Source organism: Nycticebus coucang, chromosome 14 (genome assembly GCF_027406575.1).
Source record: "Nycticebus coucang isolate mNycCou1 chromosome 14, mNycCou1.pri, whole genome shotgun sequence".
Lineage (NCBI taxonomy): Eukaryota > Metazoa > Chordata > Mammalia > Primates > Lorisidae > Nycticebus > Nycticebus coucang.
This window is the reverse complement of record NC_069793.1, coordinates 67,640,723-67,665,285: the sequence shown is the minus strand read 5'-3', so window position 1 is coordinate 67,665,285 and position 24,563 is coordinate 67,640,723. Positions and strand designations below refer to the sequence as shown.

The 24,563-nt window shown below is 38.1% G+C and overlaps 1 protein-coding gene across 3 annotated transcripts in view; it reads right to left on the bottom strand.

Annotated features, from left to right (window-relative positions):
• Nucleotides 1-24,563, bottom strand: part of POLD3 (DNA polymerase delta 3, accessory subunit) — a 70,329-nt gene that overhangs the window by 22,743 nt on the left and 23,023 nt on the right. For 2 of the 3 annotated variants that reach the window (XM_053561055.1, XM_053561057.1), the window contains exons 4-8: nucleotides 23,122-23,161; nucleotides 21,731-21,863; nucleotides 16,590-16,854; nucleotides 15,159-15,231; nucleotides 1,752-1,916 (exon numbers count right to left, since the gene is read on the bottom strand). In XM_053561055.1, the coding sequence (XP_053417030.1) occupies nucleotides 1,752-1,916; nucleotides 15,159-15,231; nucleotides 16,590-16,854; nucleotides 21,731-21,863; nucleotides 23,122-23,161 (676 nt within the window). Of the gene's footprint in view, nucleotides 1-1,750; nucleotides 1,917-15,158; nucleotides 15,232-16,589; nucleotides 16,855-21,730; nucleotides 21,864-23,121; nucleotides 23,162-24,563 lie in introns of all 3 variants that reach the window. The other variant, XM_053561056.1, reaches the window with a different exon arrangement.

Genomic DNA, 24,563 nt, shown 5'->3' with positions numbered 1-24,563 from the left:
CTATACATAATTGTATGTGCCATACTTTTACATAACTGGCACTATAGTATGTTTACATCATGACCACAAATTTGAGCAAGGCACTACCACGTTACAACGGCTGAGTGTCACTAGCCAATAAGAATTTTTCAGCTCCCTGGGCAGCGCCTGTGGCTCAGTGGGTAGGAAGCCGGCCCCATATAATGAGGGTGGTGAGTTCAAACCTGGCCCTGGCCAAATTGTAACAAAAAAAAAAATAGCCGGGCGTTGTGGTGGGTGCCTGTAGTCCCAGCTACTCGGGAGGCTGAGGCAAGAGAATCACCTGAGCCCAGGAACTGGAGGTTGCTGTGAGCTGTGTGACGCCACGGCACTCTACCGAGGGCAATAAAGGGAAACTGTCTCTACAAAAAAAAAAAAAAAAAAAAGAATTTTTCAGCTCCATTATAGTCTTATGTCATATGTGGTCCATTGTCAACTGAAACATTGTTGTATAATACATGACTGCAATTTTATGAGTTAGCAGAACTTAGACACTGCAACTTGCCAAAGACATTACCAGAAAATAAGTAACCTGTAGCCCTCATCAATACAGGAGGCAAAAAAAAAAGCTTAGTGTTCTGTTACCAATTTTCACCTAGCAATATATAAAAAGGATAATATATCATGACTAACTGGGGCTTAACCCAAGACTTAAAGGTTTAATATTCTAAAATCAATGTAATTCATCACATTAAGAAAACACCATAGGGTGGTGGCGCCTGTGGCTCAAAGGAGTAGGGCACAGGCCCCATATGCCAGAGGTGGCGGGTTCAAACCTAGCCCTGGCCAAAAAAAAAAAAAAGAAGGAAAGAAAACACCATATGAGTACCTCAATAAATGCAGAAACAGAATTTGTCAAAATTCAACAACTATTCATGATAAAACTCTTCATCAAACTTGGAATAGAAAAAAACTTTCTCAGTCTGGTAAAGGGCATTGCTAAAAATCTACATTTAACATCACACTTAGTGAAACACAGAATACATTCCTGTCAATAACCATCAACAACGAGTGTTATACCCATGGTTTGGGACATTTTAATCCATCCATATTGTATGTTCCTAGTAGGCAAGGGCCCCGAGACAGAGCCTAACCCTCTAAAATTTCACCACTTTGTGTTGATGTTTTCAACTCAAGTAGCTCCAACCTTACCACAAAAGTCAAGTCTTTGTGGGCCTATCAGTGCTGACAGTGTCCTTTAGAATTTCTTTCAACAGACTAATTCCTACCAACTATGAGGTAGTGTCTCAAATTCCTGGATCTAGTTTTAATAGCTTGTGTGCTTTTTATTTTCTTTTCTAATTACATTTTACCACTTGAAAAATAAACTCATTGAAATAAAAAGAAAACAAAGAACTTTTTCTGTTAAATTTGACTAGAAACAGTAACCACTCATTTGGCAATCTAAAGAGAGAAACAGACACATACATATAATTAGGCACACTTACACCATGTCCATAAATTTAAAACAAATTAAGAGAGAAAAGATAATCAATTTAGATCAATGAGGCCAAAAATTACTTTGGGCCCTAAATCATCTAAACTGGCTGATGCCTTCACTTCATTAGATAAACTATTGAGCTTTTCTCTTCACTTTGGTTGTACAGTTGTATCACGAAGGCATTCAGCAGGCTTTAGTGCTCAACTAAAAAATGCCGGCTGTCAATAAGCCTAAACAGCTCTTCTCACCCCCAGTAGAGACGCTCTTCCCCCACAGGCAACATTTTCCTACCTTTTTTTTTCCTTCAGCTGCATCTTAACAGGCTCTGCTTTTTTGCTGGATTTCTTCAGGCCTGCAGGAGCTGCCAGCTTTGGTTCAATGACAGGCATTGGAGGTTGCTCCACTGTTTTTTCTTCTTTCACTGCTTGTTCTGAATCCAAATTGACTTTAAGTTTATCTACAAATAAAGTATAGCAGACGATACATAACCCCCATCATGTAATACTAATCCATCATTTTTTGACATTCTACTATGTGCCAGGTAATATGTTAGGAGCAGGGGCAAAAGGGATAAAAAAACAATCCTTGTCCTAACAGAGCTCATGGTCTACTCTGAAAACATGTCTCCTTTCTAACTACCACTTTAAGTATAACTGTTTTCATTTCTGCCTCCTGCTAATTCCTCATTATATCACAGCCCATAGGCCAAATGATAGTAAAAGCAAGGCTTATAAAAAATACATACAACTTCATGAAGTATCATCCTTCTCATTTTTCAGATGAGAACAAAGAGTCAAAGAGATAAAAAATACTTACCAAGAATACACAGCTTACAAATGGTGACAATACAGTTTGAAATAAAACCTTTACTTTCTACTATATTCTATCTTTTTTTTTTTTTGTACCAGATTGTTTATTGCAGCCCAATTCATAATTTCTTTTTTTTTTCATTCCTACGCTCACGGTTCCCTTTTTCTTTTTCTTTTTTTATAAGCCAGGTTACACTGATTGCAATTGTTAGGTAAAGTCCCTCTTGCAATCATGTCTTGCCCCCATAAAGTGTGACACACACCAAGGCCCCACCCACCTCCCTCCTTCCCTCTTTCTGCCCCCCCCATAACCATAATTGTCATTAATTGTCCTCATATCAAAATTGAGTACATAGGATTCATGCTTCTCCATTCTTGTGATGCTTTACTAAGAATAATGTCTTCCACGTCCATCCAGGTTAATACGAAGGATGTAAAGTCTCCATTTTTTTTAATGGCTGAATAGTATTCCATGGTATACATATACCATAGCTTGTTAATCCATTCCTGGGTTGGTGGGCATTTAGGCTGTTTCCACATTTTGGCGATTGTAAATTGAGCTGCAATAAACAGTCTAGTACAAGTGTCCTTATGATAAAAGGATTTCTTTCCTTCTGGGTAGATGCCCAGTAATGGGATTGCAGGATCAAATGAGAGGTCTAGCTTGAGTGCTTTGAGCTTTCTCCATACTTCCTTCCAGAAAGGTTGCACTAGTTTGCAGTCCCACCAGCAGTGTAAAAGTGTTCCCTTCTCTCCACATCCACGCCAGCATCTGCAGTTTTGAGATTTTGTGATGTGGAACATTCTCACTGGGGTTAGATGATATCTCAGGGTTGTTTTGATTTGCATTTCTCTAATATATAGAGATGACGAACATTTTTTCATGTGTTTGTTAGCCATTCGTCTGTCATTTTTAGAGAAAGTTCTATTCATGTCTCTTGCCCATTGATATAAGGGATTGTTGGCTTTTTTCATGTGGATTAATTTGAGTTCTCTATAGATCCTAGTTATCAAGCTTTTGTCTGATTGAAAATATGCAAATATCCTTTCCCATTGTGTAGGTTGTCTCTTTGCTTTGGTTATTGTCTCCTTAGCTGTACAGAAGCTTTTCAGTTTAATGAAGTCCCATTTGTTCATTTTTGTTGTTGTTGCAATTGCCATGGCAGCCTTCTTCATGAAGTCTTTCCCCAGGCCAATATCTTCCAGTGTTTTTCCTATGCTTTCTTGGAGGATTTTTATTGTTTCATGCCTTAAGTTTAAGTCCTTTATCCATCTTGAATCAATTTTTGTGAGTGGGGAAAGGTGTGGGTCCAGTTTCAGTCTTTTACATGTAGACATCCAGTTCTCCCAACACCATTTATTGAATAGGGAGTCTTTCCCCCAAGGTATGTTCTTGTTTGGTTTATCAAAGATTAGGTGGTTGTAAAATGTTAGTTTCATTTCTTGGTTTTCAATTCGATTCAAAGTGTCTATGTCTCTGTTTTTGTGCCAGTACCATGCTGTCTTGAGCACTATGGCTTTGTAGTACAGACTAAAATCTGGTACGCTGATAACCCCAGCTTTATTTTTGTTACAGAGAACTGCCTTAGCTATACGGGGTTTTTTCCGGTTCCATACAAAATGCAGAATCATTTTTTCCAAATCTTGAAAGTATGATGTTGGTATTTTGATAGGAATGGCATTGAATAGGTAGATTGCTTTGGGAAGTACAGACATTTTAACAATGTTGATTCTTCCCATCCATGAGCATGGTATGTTCTTCTTGTTAATATCCTCTGCTATTTCCTTTCTGAGGATTTCATAGTTTTCTTTATAGAGGTCCTTCACCTCCTTCGTTAGGTATATTCCTAGGTATTTCATTTTCTTTGAGACTATGGTGAAGGGAGTTGTGTCCTTAATTAGCTTCTCATCTTGACTGTTATTGGTGTACACAAAGGCTACTGACTTGTGGACATTGATTTTATATCCTGAAACATTACTGTATTTTTTGATGACTTCTAGGAGTCTTGTGGTTGAGTCTTTGGGGTTCTCTAAGTATAAGATCATGTCGTCAGCAAAGAGGGAGAGTTTGACCTCCTCTGCTCCCATTTGGATTCCCTTTATTTCCTTGTCTTGCCTAATTGTATTGGCTAGAACTTCCAGCACTATGTTGAATAGTAAAGGTGACAGAGGACAACCTTGTCTGGTTCCAGTTCTAAGAGGAAAAGCTTTGAGTTTTACTCCATTCAGTAAAATATTGGCTGTGGGTTTGTCATAGATAGCTTCAATCAGTTTCAGAAATGTGCCACCTATGCCTATACTCTTCAGTGTTCTAATTAGAAAAGGATGCTGGATTTTATCAAATGCTTTTTCTGCATCTATTGAGAGGATCATGTGATCTTTATTTTTGCCTCTGTTAATATGGTGGATAACGTTTATAGACTTGCGTATGTTAAACCAGCCTTGCATCCCTGGGATGAAGCCTACTTGATCATGATGAATGACTTTTTTGATGATAAGCTGTAATCTATTGGCTAGGATTTTGTTGAGAATTTTTGCGTCTATGTTCATGAGTGAGATTGGTCTGAAATTCTCCTTTTTGTTTGGGTCTTTTCCTGGTTTTGGTATCAGGGTGATGTTTGCTTCATAGAATGTGTTGGGGAAGATTCCTTCTTCCTCAATTTTTTGGAATAATTTCTGCAGTACAGGAATAAGCTCTTCCTTGAAGGTTTGATAGAATTCTGGAGTGAAGCCATCTGCACCAGGGCATTTTCTGGTTGGAAGCTTTTTTATTGTTTCTTTGATCTCAGTGCTTGAAATTGGTCTGTTCAGGAGCTCTATTTCTTCCTGGCTGAGGCTAGGGAGAGGGTGTGATTCCAAATATTGATCCATTTCTTTCACATTGTCAAATTTCTGGGCATAGAGTTTCTGGTAGTATTCAGAGATGATCTCTTGTATCTCTGTGGGATCAGTTGTTATTTCCCCTTTATCATTTCTGATTGAGGTTACTAGAGATTTCACTTTTCTATTCCTCGTTAGTCTGGCCAATGGTTTATCTATTTTATTTATTTTTTCAAAAAACCAACTCCTTGTTTCATTAATTTTGTGAATGATTCTTTTGTTTTCAATTTCATTGATCTCTGATTTGATTTTGGATATTTCTTTTCTTCTACTGAGTTTAGGCTTAGATTGTTCTTCTTTTTCCAATTCCATAAGATCTCTTGTGAGATTGTTGATGTGCTCTCTTTCTGTTTTTCGAATGTAGGCATCTAAAGCAATGAATTTTCCTCTCAAAACTGCTTTTGCAGTATCCCACAGGTTATGGTAGCTTGTGTCTTCATTGTTGTTATGCTCAAGGAAGTTAATGGTTTCCTGTTTTATTTCTTCCTTCACCCATCTGTTATTCAACAGAAGATTGTTTAGTTTCCATGCCTTTGGGTAGATTCGAGCATTTTTGGTAGAGTTGAGTTCCACCTTTAGTGACTTATGGTCTGAGAAGATACAAGGTAAAATTTCAATTCTTTTGATTCTGTTGATAATTGTTTTGTGTCCCAGGATATGATCAATTTTGGAGAATGTTCCACGGGGTGATGAGAAGAATGCATATTCTTTATCTTTGGGATGGAGTGTTCTATATGCGTCTATCAAGCACAGTTGTTCTAGGGTCTCATTTAAGTCTCTTATATCCTTGTTTAATTTCTGTTTAGAGGATCTGTCCAGCTCTGTAAGAGGAGTGTTAAGGTCCCCTGTTATTATGGTATTATCAGATATCATATTGCTCAGACTGAGTAAGGTCTGTTTCAAGAATCTGGGAGCATTTAAATTGGGTGCATAGATACTTAGAATTGAAATGTTTTCTTGTAGTATTTTTACCTTGACCAATATAAAGTGACCATCTTTGTCTTTGTCGACTTTAGTTGCTTTAAATCCGCATGTATCTGAAAATAAGATTGCAACTCCTCTTTTCTTCTGAATTCCATTTGCCTGAAAAATTGTCTTCCAACCCTTGACTCGGAGCTTTAATTTGTCTTTTGAAGCCAGGTGTGTTTCTTGCAGACAGCAAATGGATGGCTTGTGTTTTTTAATCTAGTCAACCAATCTATGTCTCTTCAGTGGGGAATTCAAACCATTAACATTTATTGAGATAATTGATAAGTGTGGTAGTATTCTATTCGTCTTATTTGGTGAGAGTCCATTGCTTAGTTTTATCTTTTGCATCAGTGTGGAGGTTTGGTTCTGTCCTTTAATTTCTGAGTTCTTACTTTGCTGCTGATCCATTGTGGTGGTCAGTGTGCAGAACAGGTTGAAGTATTTCCTGTAGAGCTGGTCTTGTTGTGGCGAATTTCCTCAATGTTTGTATATCCATAAATGATTTGATTTCTCCGTCAATTTTGAAGCTTAGCTTAGCAGGGTACAGAATTCTGGGCTGGAAATTGTTCTGTTTAAGTAGATTAAAGGTAGATGACCATTGTCTTCTTGCTTGGAAAGTGTCATTAGAGAAGTCTGCGGTCACTCTGATGGATTTGCCCCTGTAGGTCAACTGGCGCTTACTCCTGGCAGTTTGCAGAATCTTTTCTTTTGTCTTGACTTTGGACAGGTTCATCACAATGTGTCTTGGAGAAGCTCGGTTAGAGTTGAGGCGACCTGGGGTCCGATAGCCCTCTGAAAGCAGTGTGTCAGAGTCTTTGGTGATATTTGGGAAATTTTCTTTTATAATATTCTCTAGTATGGCTTCCATTCCTCTGGGGCATTCTTCTTCCCCTTCTGGAATTCCTATAACTCGTATGTTGGAACGCTTCATAAAGTCCCATAATTCTGACAGTGAACGTTCTGCTTTCTCTCTCTTCTTTTCTGCCTCTTTTACTATCTGAGTTATCTCAAAAACTTTGTCTTCTACCTCTGAAATTCTTTCTTCTGCGTGGTCTAACCTGTTGCTGATACTTTCCATTGCGTCTTTAAGTTCCCTGATTGACTGTTTCATTTCCTTCAGCTCCGCTATATCCTTTTTATATTCTTCATATCGTTCATCTCTGATTTGATTCTGTTTTTGGATTTCCTTTTGGTTATTTTTCACTTTATTAGCCGTTTCCTTCATTGTTTCCATCATTTCTTTCATTGTTTTCAACATGTGTATTCTAAATTCCCTTTCTGTCATTCCTAACATTTCTGTATAGGTGGAATCCTCTGCAGTAGCTATCTCATGGTTCCTTGGCGGGGTTGTTCTGGACTGGTTCTTCATGTTGCCTGGAGTTTTCTGCTGATTCTTCCTCATGGGTGATTTCTTTTATCTGTTTCCTTGCCCTAATTTTCCTTTCACTTCCTCTTCCTCTTTAAGTTCTCGTGCCTGTGGACTAAGGGTTACAGGACCAGAAGGGTTAGAAGGTTGAAGAGCAAAAAAGGGATGAAAGAAAGGAGGACCGAGTGATAAGGAAAAAAAAAAGAAAAATAGAGAAAGGGGAGGGGGTGGGTAAAGGGAATATTGACAAAAAGAAGAGAGGCACAGAAAGAGGGAGACAGAGAAATATAGGTGTACAGTAGAGTACTGTGATACAACCTTAAAAAAAAAACCACCTTCTGGGGGTGCCCAGTTGGGTGGTGCCCTTGAGGTCAGCAGCTCTTTGCTAACCTGATCAGACATAGTACCCCACCTCCACCAAGTAGAGAAGAAAGACAAAAATGCTACAAATCAAACCAAAACAAGCAAACAGATAACTTTACGGGATAAAATTTCTGGAAAAACCAAATAATAGCGGTAGAAACACTAACAAAAATGAAGTTCTAATTATTGAAATAGGCAGCAAGGGAATTTATAATTAAACTAGAAAAATTGAGAAAGAAAAAGGATCTGTATGGAAAAGGTTGAACTTAAAAAACAAAACAACAATCCACAACATCAAAATAAACAAAAAAAACAACCAAACCAAAAAAAAAAAAAAAAAAAACACAACCAAAAACAAAGCAGTATGTATATGTTATTGAATATTGTCTGGGCAACACGTGGTCTTCTGGGGTATGAGATGTTAATCACAGTTCTGATATGACTGGAGGCTGCTAGTTTCTCAAACTCCAGCAGGTAGACACCCTAAATCTCTCTTCAGCCCACTTAAAAGGCACTTTGAACTTGTTCACTTACTGAGCAGAAGCTTTCTCAGGGAAGTGCTTGTCGCTGGAATCACTGCTGAAGTGGCTATCCACTTACCCTGTGTCTTCCTCTGCCCCCGAGGGTTAGGGCTGCAAGGCGGCTCAGACCCCCCCCCTTAGGCTACTTGGTCGCTGGGTTACCAGCTCCCACCCAATTCCAGCTCTGCGACCCTGAGGGCGGAGCTTGCCGGGGCAGATCGCTCACAATGGCTGCCTGTGACCCAGAGCCAAACACTATTAGCTCCGTCTGGCTCAGCAGCTCAGACTGGGGCCCTAGACAAAGGCCAAAGTTCTCCGCACTCCCGCTCAGGCTCTCCCCAAGGCAGTTCAGCTGAGTGCCAAGTCCAAAGACACCAAAACAGTTCACAGGTAAGGCCTTTCTGGTTTGCAGTCTCGCTGCTACTGAACTTACAGTTGCGGGCGGGTTTAGACGGATTGAACACACGCGACCACTTGCCGGTTTTCCAATGTTTTAGTCCTCCTCTTGGGGTCCAGAAGTCTCTCGCTGACTCCCTGTATCCTCTCAGGGGTGATGGTAGGCAGATCCCACCAGCCAGAGATGCCTGGAGTCCTATCTCCCCAGACTCACGGTGCCCAGATGCAAGGAAGCTGTTACTCGACTGCCATCTTGCTCCACCTCTCCCCCTATTATATTCTATCTTAATGTTTGGATCCTCTTACTATCTCACTACTACCGTAATGATAAAATTTAAAGACTATTTTGGAATCAGAAAAGTTTGGTTCAGGCTGGGCACGGTGGGTCACGCCTATAATCCTAGCACTCTGGGAGGCTGAGGCGGGTGGATCACCTTAGTGCAGGAGTTGGAGACTGGTCTGAGCAAGAGTGAGACCCTGTCTCTAAAACTAGCTGGACACTGTGGCGAGCACCTGTAGTCCCAACTACTCAGGAGACTGAGGCAAGAGGAGCTCTTAAGCCCAAGAATTTGAGGTGAGCTGTAACGTCACAGCACTCTACCCAGGGCAAAAAAGTGAGACTCTCTTAAGGAAAAAAAAAAGAGAGAGAGAGAAAAGGGAAGAGTCAGGATTTAAATCTAAGTCAGCTTAACTACTCAAAAGTCCTTATCCCTTTCCCTGGATACCAACCTGAAAAACAACTACTGTGCAGTGTGGAGGACTAAGAAATGTAAGTAAGATGGGCCTAGCCACCTGAGAAACACATAAAGTAGACTTTGTGCCATATACTCAGTGATAGCTTCTTATAAGCAAAGTCACAAAATACTATTAGAATTTCTGACATCCTGTGATGCCCTACATAACTGAAGTGATGAAGATCTCTGGCATGTTAGGAGGGGTTGTGAACAGTATTTAATTTTGGCTGTAGGTCAGAATGAGACAGATGGCAATTTTGAATAACCTGCAACCCTGGGCTTATGAACTTATTTAGAATCGGATGTCCTATAAACAAGAGTTCTGATTGTTATGAGTTCACTTATCCTTTTACTACTTTTGGCATCAGAATATCTGAACGTCTATGAGAGGCACTCTAATTGCAAGTCTGGTCACAGATAAATGTCATAGGTTATAACCTCAGTAATATTATTGTCCTCACAAAAAATTTTCATTTGCCTTTATACAAAAAGCAATAGAGAATAGTGGTCCATTTGGGGAATATTCCAAGGCCAGAAGGAAGGATAACTCAGCATCATCTCAACAAGCAAATCTGGGGAGCTATTCAGGAGTGTCATTTAGAAATAGTTTTCCCCTTGTTGGACTATATAATTTTTGTAGTTTAATAGATTGTGAAGAAATTAAGCTATAAATTCTGGTGGTTAAAGCAATCTTATTAATCTTGATATTCTGATTACCTGAGAATTACACTACATCTTAGTTGAACTACTGCTTTTGGATACTATCTTTTGCCTTTTTAACAATGTTCTTTATAAGATTAGTTTGCATTGCTGTACATGCTTATAAATTCTTTGGGTAGGGGAAAAAGAAGATTCCCCAGACTTCCTTTAAGTTTGCAGTGAAGGTAATTTAAAAAAATAAGGTTTTGAATATCTACTCCCCCCCCCAAAAAAAACCATTAGAAAGCTATAAACCTTCCAGGGTAGGGAATCTGCAGCCTCAAGGCCACAGGTGGCCCTCCAAATACCCTAAAGCAGCCCCTCTACTGAATCCAAACTTCACAGAACAAATCCCTTTATTAGAATGATTTGTTCTATAAAATTTGGATTCAGTTAAAAGGCTACATCTAAGGATCCAGAAGGCCACATGTGGCCTCAAGACTGCAGGCTCCCCTGGCTCAGCGCCCGTGGCTCAGTGGTTAGGGTGCCAGCCACATATACGGAGGCTGGTGGGTTTGAATCCAGCCTGGGTCTGCTAAACGACAACTACAACAACAACAACAAAAATAGCCGGGCATTGTGGCGGGTGCTTGTAGTCCCAGCTATTTAGGAGGCTGAGCCAAGAGAATTGCTTAAGCCCAAGAGTTTGAGGTTGCTGTGAGCTGTGATGCGACAGTACTCTATAGAGGATGACATAGTTAGACTCTGTCTCAAAAATAAAAAGACTGCAGGTTCCATCCCTTAAGCTACTTAGAGTGTAAGAAAAAAAGGGCATCTTAGTTTTGGCTATTACACACAGCTTAATATAATAACTTATAAGTAATATATATTATTTGAAAGTGTAGATGATGGATAAAAGTGTAAAATACAATTTATACTTTTTTGCCCTGAAGACTTGAATGAGAAATGTAAATGGTGGAATCTACCAGCCCAATGGTGGTATACTTGCTTACATTTTTAATACTATTGTTCTCATGTAAAGTGCTTCCCAAACTTTTCAACCAAAATATTCCAAATTGGATAGAAGAGAAAACACATATATTCGGGGGGGGGGGGTTGAGATCAGAAACTAGCTCCCCCGCCAATTTTCTGAAGTCACATGTGTATCTTTATAATTTATGCAAATTTTGCATTATATTACATGAACTAAATTGTTTTAACAGCAATTGCTTTAAAATTACATTAGGAGGAAGTACCTCCATATATTTCCAGTGTGTCTCATGGGTTAAGGAAAGAGAAACTATTGCATTGAGTCTATCAGTTTCAGAAATCTGAATTAAAATACTACTGATTAAACATTAGATTCAGCATCCAGAGTTTTTCACAGGATTTTAGGAATTCCAACTTGTACATATACACAGCCATAATTGGCCAATTAGCTGCCAATTAGTAACTCAATGCAGCATTTTAAGGCAATTATTAAGGAAAATTTATAATTTTTTTTTGTTACCTGAACGATCAAGTCACTTTTATCACCTGACCCGTTAAGTCAGTTCGGTGCCTGTAGCTCAGCGGCTAGGGCGCCAGCCACATACACCAGGGCAGGTGGGTTTGAACCTGATCTGGGCCTGCCAAACAACAATAACAATTGCAAACGGAAAAAACAGCCAGGCATCATGGTGGACGCCTGTAGTCCCAGCTACTTGGGAGGCTGAGGCTAGGGAATCACTTAAACCCAAGAGTTTGACGTTGCAGTGAGCTGTGATGCCAAAGCACTCTAACGAGGGTGACACAGTGAAACTCTATCTCAAAAAAAACAAGTATTTCCTTTTAAGAAAATATAAATCCTTTTCAAGGAAAGAAAGGTAACTGATGATGACTTTTCTTTTTTTAAGAGACAGAGTCTCACTTTGTCGACCTCAGTAGAGTGCCATGGTATCACAGCTCACAACAACCTCCAGCTGTTGGGCTTAGGCGATTCTCTTGCCTCAGCCTACTTGAGGCAATGCCTGGCTATTTTTTGTTGTTGCAGTTTGGCAGGGGACGGGTTAGAACCCACCACCCTTGGTATATGGGGCTGGAGCCCTACTCACTGAGCCACAGGTGCCGCCCTGACAATGACTTCTTAATTTTGCTACCAATGTTGAATTTTTATCACATATAAAGCATGACCTCTTTTTTTTTTTTCATTATTCTTGAAACAGTCTTACTTTGTCACCCTCAGTATAATGATGTGGCTCACAGCAAGCCCAAATCCTTAGGCTCAAGTGATTCTCCGACAATAGCCTTCCGAGTAGCTGAGACTACAAGAACCTACCACAACACCCAGCTAGTTTTAGGGACAGGATCTTGCTCTTGGCTCAGGCTGGTTTCGAACTCTTGAGCTCAAGCAATCCACCCTCCTCAGCCTCCCAGAGTGTTAAGATTATAGGTGTGAACTACCACGCCCAGCCTCAAAGCATGACTTTAAAACTGAGATTAATTCATGTATCATAAAATTCATCCTATTAAAGCACCCAATTCAGTAGGTTTTAGTTGTGCAGCCAACACCATTATCCAATTTTAGAGCATTTTCATCATTCCCCAAAGAAATCCCATACCCATCAGCAGTTACTTGACAATCACTAATCTTTCTTTCTCTATAGACTTGCCTATTCTGAACACTTCATATAAATGGAATTTTGTAATATGTGGTCTTTTGTGTCTGGCTTCTTTCACTTAGCATGTTTCCAGGTTCATTAATACTGTACTACGCAGTATGTATCCATACTTCATTCCTTTTTGTGGTTGAATACTACTCCATTGTTTGTATATATCATATTTGTTTATCCATTCATCAGATGACAGACTTTTGAGTTGTTCTGGGGCTAATAAAAACACTACTATGAACACTTGTATACAAGTTTTTGTGTGGATACATAATTTTAATTCCCTTGAGTAGACACCTAGAGTGAAACTGCCATGCTTAACTTTTTGAAGTACTGCTATACCATTTTCCAAAGAGAGTACACCATTTTACATTCCCCAAAGCAAGGCATGAGGGTTCAATTTTTCCACATCCTTGCCAAAGTTATTGCCCAGCATTAAGTTTTAAATGGGTCAAACCCCTACAATGAACTCTTCTTCATCATTCATTTTCATTGCATTTATCTTATTATGCATCAAATATAATTTAAAAAATCATGATTTTACTCCAAACATTCAGCCTTGAAAAAATGTCTGTTAAATAAATGAACTTTATAAGCAATTATTTTTATTGGGTGAATATTTAATTCTTTCTTTTAATCTAGGTTCCCCCGCTCACTCTATTACATGCTATCCTAGCACCCCATTACTCTCTGCCTAGCAATTACAATTGTTAACTACTTAATTTTTCCACAGTTATTTGTTTGTCTCTACCTGTAGAATAAGGGCTATGAAGTCCAAGGACCTTATTTGTCTTTTTCTTCATTGCATCACCAGTGCATATTAATCCAAGCATACAGGTGTTCAATCAATATTTGCTAAATTAAGCGCATGAATAAATATATATTTCTGTATAGTTTGATTTTTTTAGCAAAGTCACATATCTTATATATTTTCAAAGTAATAATTTAAAAATTCTATGTTTTTTAAGGTTATAAATAAAAAAAAGAAAACTAACAACAAACATGCACTCTTTATCAGAGTTCCCAAGGAACCATATCTGATTGGGTTCAGTGTGGGTCAGTGACATCAGCATGGTGTTTTCACAGCCTGTGCACTGTGCCTGCAATAATATCATTGTGCTTCTCAATAACCTGAAAATAGTACATCTTCCATACACTTGCAGAACACAAAAATGTTCTCTGATAGCTTTTATGGCAAATAAAAAAAGCTGTCGTCCCAAACCCTCCCTTGACCTCCAATTTAGCCCTCATGGAAAAGCAGAATTCTGAGCCATTTTGCTGGCATAGGCATGTAACAAAATGCTTCCCTGCAAAATCTTTGTAAAACTGATGCTCCAAGAAAGTGTGCCATAATTATCCTGTGGCTCCTGAATTCTTGGTGTTCTGCCACATCCCCTCAAGGAATGTGTACTTGATATAAGAAGAATGAAAATATGTGACTACTAGTTCTTTCCATATGAAAGAATTCTTATTTCAATATTTTTTTTAAATAAAGGAAATTTTTGCTTTCTCAAAAAATAAATATTTTTAAATGCCTGTTACTACCTGAACTACTAATTCACACTGAGGTCTAAGTCATAATTGTGAGTAATTTGAAAAATAACAACTAAAAAAAGGCAAAAGATTTGCTTTTGCAGCCATAGGAGTGATAACGGTCATACCAGGTAAACAACTCTGGTATCCATGTTATTAACTTTAACATTGTATTGCTTAACCAGGAAGCTTCTCTTTTAATCACTCATTTTCAAGAACCCTATGAAGCAAGGTGTGTTGGCTCATGCCCCTAATCCCAGAACTTTAGGAAGCTGAGGTGGAAGGATTACTGGAGGCTAGGAGTTCAAAATCAGGCTGGGCAACAGAGTGAAATCTCATTTCTACAAAGAATAGAAAAAACAGCTGGGCATAGTGGTACAAGCTTGTAGTCCCAGCAACTCAGGAGGCTGATGCAGGAGGATCACTTGAGCCTCAAAAGCTGGAGGTGACAATGAGCTATAATTGTGCCACTGCACTCCAGCCTAGGTTGACAGGTGAGACCTAGTCTCTTAAAAAATAAAAACAAATATAAAAAAAAAAGCCCCCCAAAGCAAATATCTCTTTTTTTCAAGGCAGGAAGTGAAAGTTGGAATAGTAAAGTACCCTCTAAGAGATCTCAACTGAGCCCAACTCACCCATAACGTCCACTGTTCCAGTTGGGTTGCCTTCATCAATGTTATTAGTTAGTTGGTACACTGAAAATTTATGTTAGGATGCAGCAGAGCTACATGGTAGTCTCCTGGTTGGCCATACACTAAACAAAGTGGCTTTCATCTCAGGTATGATATACTATTACATTAACCTTTGCTTATTAGTCCAAGTAAAGTAAGAACATGCTTACTCATAGCAGCTTTTCCAAAAAAGTTGCTCATCACAGTCCCTTTCCCTGGTGCCTTGCTGCCTGCCGAAGATGCCTACAAAAACACATGAAAATACGTGAGATTTTTTTTCTAGCACTTAGGTAGCTCTTGAAACAGCACAGTCTCAAACAATCTCTTCAATAGCATAGCACACCACAATGTTGTGATGATAGTCTCTATAATAATCATGCCAAATGTGTGAGCATTAGATATTAGAACAAATCTACAACAATAATCCAGACCACACAGCAGTACTTGCTGTAATCTCCAAAGCTTAGTTTCTTATAAAATTATTATCCATGGATGTATCTAAACATTTCTTGAGCACATTTAAAAACTATTTCGTAGGCAGTATGGTACACAATGGGGATGGGAGAGAACCCAAAACACTACATTTTGAACCAGCAGAGGTAAATCTGAATCCTGACTTTACCACTTACAAAAAAGTTGCATAAGCCTAGGCTATTTTACCACAAGCAAATTGGAAATGATCACTCTTCACACACAGTAATAAATTGATAAATGTTAAGTGTTTCCCTTGACACTTCTTTCCCAAAGAACACAAGCTTGAAAATGATGGTCATGGTAATAGTAATAATAATAATTATACTTCTATGGTTTTTCTTTTCTTTTTTTTTTTTTTTTTTGTAGAGACAGAGTCTCACTCTATGGCCCTCGGTAGAGTGCCATGGCCTCACACAGCTCACAGCAACCTCCAACTCCTGGGCTTAAGTGATTCTCTTGCCTCAGCCTCCCGAGTAGCTGGGACTACAGGCGCCTGCCACAACGCCCAGCCATTTTTTGGCCGCAGTCTGGCCGGGGCCGGGTTTGAACCCGCCACCCTGGGTATATGGGGCCGGCGCCCCACCGACTAAGCCACAGGTGCTGCCCTTCTATGGTTTTTCTTAATAATATCTTAATGATACTCATCTTAAGTCAATGCCCTTGAGTTAGTTCCCATGAACAATTAAAAAACTAAGGGAAATGAATGCACAATAAGAAAAAAATGCGTAAAAATAGAACAAAAGTGGGAAATATGCTAGCAAGGCAGCATATAAGATGTTACCAAAAATGACATATTGCTAATAAACAATTCCTTGTACTTTATAATTTTTGAAGTGCTTTCACAAGCATTATTTCATCTGAGTCTCACAACAATCTTGTGATGTGCACAGGCAGGAATTACCATTTTACAGAAGGAGAATCCAAGGCTTAAAGCATTATCAAAAGAAAAAGGAACTACTTCAGATGAGAATATCAAGTATTAAAGGGTTCAAACTAAGGTTGAAAAACCAGAACTATATATCAGAACCTTATATAATTAAACCATTATACTACCACTTGAACTGTTAATACTTTTCTGATTACCTACACTGAGCTTTAATAAAGGCATATCTTTAAGGAAGACTTACATTTGTTACTTCTTTAGACTCTGTTTTGGTTTCCTTGTTGATTTCTTGGGTTTTAGTAGCAGCTTTAGAGGCAAACATTCCCATAATCCCCTTGGGCTGCTGGGAAACTTGTTTGGAGGCAGGCGGGCCGTGTCCGTTAATAGTCAGTTCATTGTTTGCCTGTATCTCACTTGATACCTGAAGATGTGACTCCTCAAACTTCTTGGAAGATGAGGATTCAGCAGGAGCTCTAGGGACTGCAGCTGCACATTGTATGGCACTAAACCTGAGGACAGAAATGTTACATTAAACTAATGTCAGTATCAAATCTTACTTTCAAATTCATGCTTCTGCAACACTTTCTAACTCTAATATTATAAGATTAGGGACTACAATGGCTTTTAGAATTTTTTTGTACAAAATGCTTATTTTTATAAACAAATATTAGAGAGAAATAAGTCACTTCTTTTTTCCCCCTCCTCTACCAAGAAAGATAGCCACTTGTTTTAAGTTATACATTTAGTTAGTAAGAGATAGGGTTAAAAATCAGTGTCTTCTCCCATACCATATTGAATAGTCTTTGAAAAAAGCATCCCAATTCAAAAGAATAAGAATGCACCAAACAATAAAAGATTTAGTAATCTTACCATCCTTGGGAAACCAAATGGTTATCCCATGTTCTCATTATGTGAATAGGACAATTAAGTTCACAAACTAATCCTAGAAAAAATGCTACTACTTATCTCATTGCCGAATATCACTATGGTCACCTCTGAAGTCCTCCCCTTGGGAAGCTATGCAAAGACACCAGTGCCCAGTCCACCTTTCAAAACACTTTTTCTAGGATGTGTTTGTGAACTTATCAGACCTAATAGTACAACAGATCTCATGGCCATTCCAGAAAAAGAGTTCCAAAATTGCTTTGAAGGGTGAACTAGGCTCCAGCTTTGGTGCATAACCTCCAAAGGGGAGTACTTTGAAGGTGACCATAGTAATATTCAGCAAAGAGGTATGTAGTACTTTTTCTTTAATGAGTTCATGAACTTAACTGTCTGACCTTGTAGATGTACCTTTTTCACACAATAAATAATGTAACCTTCTGGCTCAGCACCCATAGCACAGTGGTTATGGTGCCAGCCACATACACTGAGGGTGGTGGGTTCGAACCCTGCCTGGGCCAGCTAAACAACTGCAACAAAAAAATAGCCGGGCATTGTAGCAGGGGCCTGTAGTCCCAGCTACATGGGAGGCTGAGGCAAGAGAATCTCGCTTAAGCCCAAGAGTGTGAGGTTGCTGTGAGCTGTGACGCCACAGCACTCTAACTAAGGGACAACATAGTGAGACTGCCTCAAAAAAAAAAAAAAAGTAACATTCTACATTATAAACAGATAACTGATTCAGACTTTTCAAAGGTTATACTTAAAGCACAACTTTTCCTAACAAGGAAAAACATTTTATTTATTTTGCTTACTCGGGGTAGGTATAAGCTCCTTAAAGGTCTTATTTATTTTTTAAATTTCAGGCACCCAGCATAAAACCTAACAATAGCAAGTAACAGGAAAGACAAAGGTGAAAGAATGACAAGGTGAAGCTTCTGGCTCTCTCCCTTTAGTGTATCACCTCAATTTGGAGTGGGAGATGGGGGAGATTTAGAAACTACATTGTGGTATCAATTATCCTCAAGATCAACCAGGCACATCTTTACGAACACCTGCTAGAATACCTGGCCTAAGAAAAAAAAATCCCTAATAAATTATTTCAATAGTATTGATAACTTTAGACTAAGCAGCCCCAAAGCCGGAGTCAACTGCTCCAAAAATCATCTACTGATTTATTATAGTCAGAAAACCCTACAGTGATACACATCTTTTGTGACTCAGAGTTAATAACAGACGGAAATCATTTACTTTCACCCACCGCTCTTCCCTTCTGGCCTTGCAGTGCTTCCACGTACAAGGAAAAGGGCAATGTTTTATTTCATTTTCGAGATCTAAAGTTGGCTTGAGACAACTCTTTCTCTGTTTGGTCTGCATTTCACACCTTAAGGTCAAGACCAGGAATTGGCAACAAGGAAGAGACCAAGTTAAGACCGAGAGTATGTCCGAAGAGAGAAGAATCTCTGCAATACCAAAATTTCAACTTTCTTCCTGTCACAGCACTTCTTAAAACACACAAAATCATGAGTCAGATCTCAGTTGGCCCATAATTCTTGGGACCAAATACTTCTTTACTGGAGATAAATTTTTCACATTTCTACTGAGGATACTTTAAGTATTTAGGTAAAGTTCCACTGAAGTGTTTTCTATTACCATATTTCTACTTGCCATGTTTATTTTAGAGGGCCCTGTGCAAATTTCATTTTGAACTTTTGAGTTGCTTTTTTTATTTGTTCACTTTCTAGATACAATGGAAGATCTGATTTTTAGAGCTTGACATACCAAACCTAGACTTTAATACACATTATTTTTGAAATCTAACAATATATTTTATATAAACTTACCAGGGTGTTAACGATTTCTGCTTTTTTTTTTTTTTTTTTGAGACAGAGTCTCACTTTGTTGCCCTTGGTAGAGTGCTATGGCATCACAGCTCATAGCAACCTCCAGCTCTTGGGCTTAGGCGATTCTCTTGCCTCAGCCTCCCGAATAGCTGGGATTACAGGTGCCCGCCACAGCACCTGGCTATTTTTTTGTTGTTGTTGCAGTTTGGCCGGGGCCGGGTTTGAACCTGCCACCCTCAGTATATGGGGCTGGCGCCCTACTCACTGAGACAGGGTGTTAACGTTTTCTTAGAACCTTCCCTAAAAGACACTGGACTTGTAAATTATTTTTTGGCTATATAATTACATTTATTTATTTAATAAATATTTATATGCCTATTTTACTCAAGGTTTTGAACTAAAGAAAAAAAAAGAACTCTTATCATTAATTCATTCAACAGTTATTTACTGAATACTTATTATAAGCCAGGCAGTATTTTGGGTACACAGCTAACAAATTAGACATGATCCCCATTCTCATGGGACTTACACAAACCTGTTTGTTGTTCCATTTTACTATCAAAGAGTTACACATATTCACTGTCTCACTTTCTTATGTCCCCATTTACTCAGCTGACCAGAATAGATTTATGGGTAGTCCACTGAAAACTGAAAAATCAAGGCCATCACTGGACACAAAATCCAATGGACACTTTTCAGTTCTAATCTTCCTTGGCTTCTCAACAATGCTTGACATTGTTGACCAGTCCCTCCTTCTGAAATTCTTCCATTAACTTCTGGAGCCCCATGTATTCTTGTTGATTTTCTTCTTGTCTCTGCCTTCTCCCTATGAGCTCCTGTTTTCCCACCTTTTTGCTAAGTGCCATTTAATCTTCTATAGTCTTGTGAGGTTGGCATTTTTGTTAGCTTTACTGATAAGGAAATGGAAGCATAGAAATCAAATAACTTGCCCAAGGTCACACAGCTAGTAATTGTGGCCTACAGTTTTATTTTCTGCCACTCTTTCATTCTATATGTTCTATCTGCATGACTACTGCTATGGCCTAGTGACTTACCTATCCCTCCCTGATTTCAAAATCTGTCTTCACTCTAGATTTCTCCTTAGCTCTGGACTCACATAACTATTGCAATGAACATCCCCAAGTGAATTTCCCACAGGCTTCTCAAACTCAGCAGGGCCAAAACCTAACTCATCATTTTGCCCTCGCCTAAAGCATGTGCAAGCCAGAAACATGGGTATCATCCTTAACACTATGAACAGCCACCCCCTGACACTTTTTTTCCAACTACTACCACACATTAAGGTTTTTGATGGTTGTGATTCTTTAACTTTTTACCAGGTAACTGCTGTCTCCACCCTGGATCATTGTAATATTTCTCCTCCCTGATAGCCTCACCTCCAGATTATCCCCCTCTGTTGTATCTTCGATATCACAGTTAGTGATCTTTCTAAAATTCATTTTTGATCACTTTACTTGATCTGCTTTAAAATGTTTAGTGGCTCTCCAGTGTTCTCAGAATAAAGTCTAAACTTCTTCTTATCTTAGTTGGCCTCTTCAGTCTTCTATCTAATTATTTTGTACCTCTCACCCTAAGTTCCAGCCATAGAAAACTAGTAGGGTTTTACACAGCATTATATTTTCTCTCTTAGCTCTGTCTTTAATCTCCCATCTCTCCTTTGCCTGGCTATTTCTACTGTACTTTCAGGACTCAACTTCAATGTCATAAGCTTTAGGAAGGTTTATCTATCTTGCCACCTAACTCCACCCATTTAAACATGGAAGATAAAAGCCTCTTCAAACATCTTCCTACACTTGTCTAATTACACTATTATTCCTATTATAGCACTCTCATACTGTCTCCCATAAGATCATCAGTTCCATGAGCAGGTACTGAGCCATATTCACTATGTGGTATGTGATATGTTATTATAGGTACTCATCAGATATTGAATTCAAATCATCTTGCTTAGCACCTGTCAAAGTAGTAGGTGTTAAATATATGTTTGGGAAACTGACATGAACTCTCAATAAAATCCCACAAAGTAGGTAATATTACATCTAATGCAAGGACGAAGAATCGAAAGCTCCAAGAATTTAAGTAATTTGTCCAAAGCCACTGGACTATTAAGCAGCAAAGTCCTGACTCAAGCCTATGACCATCAATTTCCAAAATGTATATATATTATAGCCTACTACCTCCCTATGCTGTGAAGGGAAGGATACAAAAGATTTATAAGATCTTATCCTGGTTATGGAAACCTAGGAAAAAGTTGCTTTTAGATAGAAAGTAGAGAGGTATCAGATTAGGAATAGTTTTTTAAAGGACAATATTTTGAACTGGTTCTTGAAGGATGGGTAGGAATTAGACAAGTAGAGACTGGTGTAGGGGAATTAGAGGGGGCACAACGAACATCTCTGGTGGCAGTGACAGGATAAATATATGAGAAATAGATTTATGGGTAGTCTGCTGGGGTTTTCAATATGGGTTGTGGCTGCTATTTTTCACCTTATGATGTACTAATAAAACCAGGCATGTGTCTCACTGCAAGATAAATGGGGTTTTACTAAACTTGGCATGCACTCTTAAGAGGCAGCCACTGTGTAAACATCTTACAAAATCAATCTGTAAAGAAGCCCACAAGGAACACGAAGGAGCTTACTTGCTGCAGTTCTGCAAGTTGCTTTTAAGGATGTCATAGTCAGTATTGAACAGAGGCCCACTGTCCTTTAGCATGGCTTTTTGGACGCTGTACACATGGATGCTGGCAGTCACAGCTAGCTTGGACTTCACTGCTACAAGTCAACAGGAAAAGTAGTCTGTTAATACACAAACTTCATAGCATGTGGGGACTTCAACAAGAAACACTTCTGCATTAAAACCATTTGCAATTTGTGGTGGTCTAAAACACTCTAACAGGCCAAACAGCCACATTTACAGTATAACATCAACTCTTCTGTCTGTAATGGGAACATTATGACAAGGTAGGTGGTGGTGAGTCATTTCTAAGTACAGCACCTGTGAGGGTATCACTCATCCAGTGGACACTTAGTAAATATTAATTAATGATTGATGATGACTATGATGATCTTTTTTTTAAGTCAGAGACAAACCTTACACTCTAGCACATAGTTAAAAAAGAAAAAGTAATCTCTATCTGAGAAGACTCACTTATGTATTTCAATTTTAGTCTAGAGAAAGCAACTCTATATATGGAACAAAAATATTACTAATTAGATTACGTATGCAGAAGAAAAACACAAAAGAACATCACAAAAACAAATTTTAGGTTCCACAAGGGAACAAATTGTTCCTAACTTGTTCTTCATCCCCAGTGCCTAACACATAGTAAATAATCATAATGTACCCATATACAGAATGAAGAAATCTTGCTGCCTCCCACTATAGGAATTCAGACAAAAAAAAAGATGGACATTTCCACCACCTTGAATACTTTAGAGTTAATTTGGTAAGAAAATGCCCCCATAACACTGAGAGGAGTCTTTATATACAAAGTTCAACAGAATAGGTTTTGTCTTGAGATATAGGTCCAATATCACAAGGACTGATTTTTATTAAATTCCTTTGAATTCAGTTTTTAAACAATAGAACAGTAGCATTAATAGTCTTGAAACTGTGGACAAATTTAATTTAGAAGTCTTTTGGACTTCTAGAAAAGCATTCTTTAATTTACTTTCTAAAAAAAAAAAAATTATGGAATACAACATAATATTTAGAGACTATTGTCTTTTTACAGTTGAAGAAAGTGTTCCATACACTTCATAACAGTTTTTTGTGTGTCTGTCACAAATTTTGTAAGCCAGTGATAAAAGTGCTTTATAAATGTCAGCATCTATTGGCCTTAAAAAATGGGAAGTTAGGCAGATACAGTATCATATTTTAACATGTTTCAAAAACTACTAATAAAAGGAATATAGAGCTCTTCAGTTAAATAACTAAATAAATTATATGTAGAAGTTAGGGGCAGATTTTTTATTGAACCTACATTAATGCCATAAGAGGAAAAACTTGCTCTATCATTAAAACACTTACCTTCCAATTTATCTTCTCTCACTACTGCAACCTTGTGGCACTATAAGGAAATAACATTTCATTAGTGTTTATAGTACTCGGAATTCTAAAGTCACATTCCATTGTGTATGGATGTGAAATTAGGAAAACAATAGCTATTTCTTTCTTTCTTTTTTTTTTTTACCACATATTATATGATTTTATTTATCTAAAATGCACAAAAGGTAAAATCCCAGAGACAAAAATTAGATTAGTGGTTGCCTTGGGCTCCAGGGAAGAATTTAAAGGAAATGGAGAGTGACTGTTAATGGGTATGGAGCTCCTTTTTGAGATGATGAAAATGTTCTCAAACAGATTATGGTGATGGTTGCACAATTTTATGAATAAACTAAAAGCCATTACATTGTCTGTTTAAATGGATGAACAGTATAGTATGTGAATTAGATCTGTTTAAAAGAAAAACTTCAGGCTGGGTGAAGTGGCTTTTGCCTATAATCCTAGCTCTCTAGGAGGCCAAGAGGGGAGGATCCCTTGAGCTCAGGAATTGGAGACCTGCCTGAGCAAAGCGAGACCCCATCTCTACTAAAAACAGAAAAAAATAGCTATTCATAGCTGCCCTTGATAGAGTGCTGTGGTGTCATCATAGCTCACTCCAACCTCAACTCTTAGGCTCAAGCAATCCTCCTGCCTCAGCCTCCTGAGTGGCTGTGACTACAGGCATGTAACACCACAACCAGCTAGTTTTTCTATTTTATTTTTATTTCTTTTTCTTTTTTTTTATTATTAAATCATAGCTGTGTACATTAATGCAATCATGGGCACCATACACTGGTTTTATAAACAGTTTGACACATTTTCATCACACTGGTTAACAACTAGCTATTTCTTAATAGCTATATAGTCCAATTTAATAAAGTCAGACTAATTTTTAATTTGTTTACTCTAAAACTTCTCAATAAGGTTAAGGAAAGTAATGGATTTCAATACTATAATTAAAATATAGCATCTCCTATCAGTGTGAGGAAAAGACTTTTTAGTGAGTGATTTAATGAGAATTATTGCATAATCATATGGAACCAGGTAAAAATTAGATTTGTCCTTCACACCACATGCCAGAATAAGTTCTAAATGGATCAGAGATTTAAGTGTAAAAATTGAAAACATAAGTGTACTGGAAGAAAACATGGGTAAATCCTTTTATAACCTAAGAATGAGGGAGAGTTCCTTAAATATAACTTAAAATCCAGAAATAATCCACATAACTCACAAAACAAATCAATGTTTGAATGGCAAAAAAACTTTAAGCAAAGTACAAAGACAAATGATAAAGTGGGAAAAATATCTACAACATGTATCACAAAAGGTTAATACATAGCTTCTAAAAATAAAGAAAACAGACTAATAACCCTTTAGAAAAATGGGCAGTTGTATAAAGAGACAGTTTACAGATAAAGAAATGCATA